This window comes from Rhinopithecus bieti, unplaced genomic scaffold (genome assembly GCF_001698545.2).
Source record: "Rhinopithecus bieti isolate Rb0 unplaced genomic scaffold, ASM169854v2 scaffold_42219, whole genome shotgun sequence".
In the NCBI taxonomy this organism is placed as follows: Eukaryota; Metazoa; Chordata; class Mammalia; order Primates; family Cercopithecidae; genus Rhinopithecus; species Rhinopithecus bieti.
Window position 1 is genome coordinate 1,857,420 of NW_016817843.1, and position 5,040 is coordinate 1,862,459.

Consider the following 5,040-nt stretch of genomic DNA (forward strand, 5'->3'; position numbering starts at 1 on the left):
TCGCCCAGGCTGGAGTGCAGTGGCGCGATCTCGGCTCACTGCAAGCTCCGCCTCCCGGGTTCCCGCCATTCTCCCGCCTCAGCCTCCAAGTAGCTGGGACTACAGGTGCCCACCACCTCGCCCGGCTAGTTTTTTGTATTTTTAGTAGAGACGGGGTTTCACCGTGTTAGCCAGGAGGGTCTCGATCTCCTGACCTCGTGATCCACCCGCCTCGGCTTCCCAAAGTGCTGGGATTACAGGCTTGAGCCACCGCGCCCGGCCAAATGTTTTATGTGTTGTAAACAAACATGGCAGTAGCCCAGCTGTTGGAGGAATCTTCATTTATAGAGGCCACAGCGACTCCGCACTCTACTGCTTCTTGAGACATGGGAAAGTGGCTCTTGCCTGGAAGAACATGAGTGGTTGCAGAGTTTTCTAACAAATGCTTGATAAGTAACATTCTCTTGTATAACCTAATGGTAATAAGTTGAAAAGAGAGAAATTAGGCCAAGCATGGTGGCTTGTGCCTGTAATCCCAGCACTTTGGGAGGCCGAGGCGGGTGGATCACCTGAGGTTGGGAGTTGGAGACCAGCCTGACCAACATGGAGAAACCCCGTTTCTACTAAAAATACAAAATTAGCTGGGTGTGGTGGCGCGTGCCTGTAATCCCAGCTGCTTGGGAGGCTGAGGCAGGAGAATCGCTTGAACCCGGGAGGTGGAGGTTGCAGTGAGCCAAGATCACGCCACTGCACTCCAGCCTGGGCAAGAAGAGCAAAACTCCGTCTCAAAAAACAAAAAAAAGGAAAGAGAGAATTAAGTCAAAACTGATATTTGTATTCATCTCATATAAAATCTTTTAAGCATACCTCATGTCTTCCTTCTCCTTTGACCACCCTGTTCTAATGAGCATTTCCCCTCCTGCCTCATAGGAACTGCCTCCTGAGCGTGGAGCCTGCCATTAGCACCAAGCACCTCCCTTACCAGAGCTTCCAGCTCTTCGGCTTTGACTTCATGGTGGATGAGGAGCTGAAGGTGTGGCTCATTGAGGTCAATGGTGCCCCTGCGTGTGCTCAGTAAGCCTGCACGTCATTGTGTTTTCACGGTGGGAAGTTGGTTCTGCAGTTGGAATAGTCTGGGTACAAGTGTAGACACTTTGACTGCTGTGAGGGAGGATGCCACATTGATAGGAGACCCTTGGGAGGACTCTTTCTGGCAGGGGCTTTGCTGTGTCATTTCTTTTCCCATTTCCCCATGTATTGTAAGCAGATAGGCCCAGTGCGGTGTCCCATGCCTGTAATCCCAGCACTTTGGGAGGCCAAGCCAGGTAGATTGTCTGAGCCCAGGAGTTCAAGACCAGCCTGGGCAACATGGCAAAACTCCATCTCTACAAAAAATACATACATTAGTCAGGCATAGTGCTGTGTGCCTATAGTCCCAGCTGCTCGGGAGGCTGAGGTGGGAGGATCACTTGAGCCTGGCAGGTTGAGGCTGCAATGAGCCATGATTGTGCCACTGCATTGCAAACTGGGTGACAGAGAGAAACACACTGTCTCAAAAGAAAAAAATATAAGCAGATAGCCTGTGCTCAGGTGGGTGGTAGATGCCATGGGAGTGTTAAAGCTCATTACCACCAGAGAGACCCGTGTGACAAGCTGAGTGAGCAGGATCCTGTGATGTGGCAACCCAGAAGTTCAGGGGCTCCTGAGACAGGAAGGAGTCTGAGAAGGTATCTTAGACATGGTGGGTCTGGAGCTGGGGTACAAGAAAAGAGGATTCAGCTGCACCAAAGGGTGCTGGGGAGAGTCTTCCGAAAGAGGTGCTGCGTCCTGCGGGTCTCGCCCTGTCTCGGGCTCTGCAGGCCTGGGAGATGCCCAGAGGAACAGAAGCTCCCGAGAACCTGCCCTCTGGAACTTCTGCTCCTCTCGGGAGAAGCCTGGCTGTAGTATGACTGTCATGGAGTCATTAAGGAGGAAGGAAGGTAAGAGAGGACCTTCTGTGGAGGGCCTTATGTTTCAGGGAAAGTCACTTGGACTCAATTCTCTTGTGCTGAGAGTTCTTCTTTCATGATCCACTTTCATCATGTCAAGACCCTTTCATGGTTCCCATCTACATCTTGAAGAAATTGAGTGATTTTTCAAAATGTCTAAGAGAAAGTCCTGTACTTGCAAGGGACAGCATCAACACACAAGTTGTTCTTTACATAGAAGCTAGGCCTTTACCATTGCCTGATGGTTGCGACAGGCATGATTCCATCTTGTTCATCAGTCTCTGCAGCTGATAAGTGCTTATTAGGTGCTGCCTACCTGGCCAGGCTCTGTATGAGGCATGGGTTCACAGTGGGGGCAAAGAGAGACACAGGCTGTACCCTTCTTGGGAAGAGACTGTGGGCAGACAGAGACCAGGCAGATGTCAATTACAAACGAGGACAAGGGCTTTAATGGAGAACAAAGGATGCTGAAAGGTAACGTAACTGAGCCAAGGGCCCACGATGGGAAGTAATGTTGGAACTGAGATCTGAAGGCGAAATGCGAATTAGATGGGCTAAGGGCGGAAGAAGGCAGGGCTCCGCACCTTCCCTCACCACATCGACAGTAGTGTCCCCAGTCTTACCCACTGTCCTTTCTATCAGGGCTTTGTCCCTCCGTGGTGCTCTAGACCTTAACCCTCCTCCTGATCCTGTCCTCTCATCTGGCTCATTTACATTGTCACTTTTTTCCCTCTCTGATGCGTAGTTCTCATCAGCATACACAGTCCCAGCAGATTTTCCCAACTATTCAAAAAGATGTCCTCCCCGATGCCACATCCTGTTCCAGCAATCACACCTCCGGTTCCCTTCACAGCCAAGCTTCTGGAGAGCAGCCTCTGCACAAGCTGTCTTCTCTTCCTCTGTTCCCATCCATGCTCCAGTCCATTCCAGGCTGGCTCCCATCCTGATTGCCCCACAGAAGCTGTTCTTTGCAAGTCCCCAGCCAAGTCCTTATTGCCACCTCCAGCAGCCTCTTTCTGTTCCCACCCCCTGGACCTGTCAGCAGCATTCGAGGCCGCTGACAGCACTCGCTGAGCTGCTTTCCTGTCGTGGCTGGGCACGTGGTACTAGGCAGGCTTGCCTGGGGAGGTGTGGGCAAGCTGAGCTCCATCTTCCTCATCCAGTGCCTCTGATCTTAGGCCTGGGTGTTTGTCTCCTCTCTCTGTATGTGATCTCAGCCAACTTCATGATTTTGAAATTACCAAATTACATCACAGCCCAGAGATACAGAGTAGTATCTGCACCTGCCTTTCCTGCCAGAATGTCCCCCTGTCTACCTCCCAGACTTGCCCATCTCAGTCGGTCGCCACCCCCCACTCCCCACAGAGACTAAGCTCGAACCTGACAATGATCCTGCCTCTGCCTCTGCCTTCCCTTCCCCTCCAGTCCTGCCCATCAGGGCCCTGTGAGTTCTGCCTCTAGCCTCCGGAGTCCTTTGCCCTCCATTTGCACTGTCACTCCTGCATAGGTCATCTTCCACCATAGTGAAGGCTTTGGCATAGAGCCTTCTAACTGGGGTGCATTTCTGCTCTTGCCCCAGTGAAATTCATCCTCCCAGAGCAGCCAGTGTGTAAAGCGGACACCAGACCATGCCATTCTCCAGACTTCCCATTGTACCTGGGACACAAACCAGATTCCTCCCTCCATCTGCAAGGCCACTGCCTTACCCACCTCTCCAGCTTCATCCCAAGTCACATTTCCCTTGATTGCTCTTATCTGCAGTGGGCCTTGGTGCTTTCTGTTACCTGTGTATGGAATCCCCACCACCATTACCACCACCACCAGCCTTACCATGGCTGGCTACTTCTTTACCAAAACAACATCTTGAGGAAGCTTTCCCTGAACAGTCCTAGCTCTGATTTTCTCTAGTCAGAGCCTTTGCAGTTTCCCTTATTATTCTGTCATCAGACTAACTCATCAGAAGAAACTGTGTGTGTGTGTGTGTGTGTGTGTGTGTGTGTGTGTGTGTGTGTATCAACCCCTTCTTCTTTATTCTACCCTGTCATCCACTTCTGTCCTCCTTCTATTCATCCCTGGGTCTTCGTTTAGCTGCCACCGGGGAGTCTTCCCCTGTCACTGGAGAGTCTTTTCCAGTGTCCCTTCAATTATGCTGAGTTGGTCCTTTTCCTGGGTGCCCCTCCCTGTAATGCAAGATGACTCTTACACACTCTTGAAAGCGCCTGCATTCCCCACCAGTTGTCTGTCTTGTTCACCTGCAAGGCCTTCCATAAATATTTGCCAAGGGAATGCTTTATCTTCATGCAAAACCTTCTGAAGCATTTGTATATAGAGTGGTAACCAGTTTTATTTTATTTTATTTTTGACTTTTTATTATTATTATTATTATTATTATACTTTAAGTTCTAGGGTACATGTACACAATGTGCAGGTTTGTTACATATGTATACATGTGCCATGTTGGTGTGCTGCATCCATTAACTCATCATTTACATTAGGCATATCTGTTAATGCTGTCCCTCCCCCCTCCCCCCACCCCACAATGGGCCCCATTATGTGATGTTCCCCATCCTGTGTCCAAGTGATCTCATTATTCAGTTCCCACCTATGAGTGAGAACATGCGGTGTTTGGTTTTCCATCCTTGTGATAGTTTGCTCAGAATGATGGTTTACAGCTTCATCCATGAACTCATCCTTTTTTATGGCTGCATAGTATTCCATGGTGTGTATGTGCCACATTTTCTTAATCTAGTCTGTCACTGATGGACATTTGGGTTGGTTCCAAGTCTTTGCTATTGTGAATAGAGCCCCAATAAACATACGTGTGCATGTGTCTTCATAGCAGCATGATTTATAATCCTTTGGGTATATATCCAGTAATAGGATGGCTGGGTCAAACGGTATTTCTAGTTGTAGATCCTTGAGGAATCGCCACACTGTCTTCCACAATTGTTGAACTAGTTTACAGTCCCACCAGCAGTGTAAAAGTGTTCCTATTTCTCCACATCCTCTGCAGCACCTGTTGTTTCCTGACTTTTTAATGATTGCCGTTCTAACTGGTGTGAGATAGTATCTC

At 49.5% G+C, this 5,040-nt stretch overlaps 1 protein-coding gene across 1 annotated transcript in view; it reads left to right on the forward strand.

The window, feature by feature from the left end:
* TTL (tubulin tyrosine ligase) overlaps nucleotides 1-5,040 on the forward strand; it is a 53,228-nt gene that overhangs the window by 41,218 nt on the left and 6,970 nt on the right. The window contains exon 6 of the mRNA XM_017856205.1: nucleotides 910-1,053. Within this exon, the coding sequence (XP_017711694.1) occupies nucleotides 910-1,053 (144 nt within the window). The remainder of the gene's footprint in view (nucleotides 1-909; nucleotides 1,054-5,040) is intronic.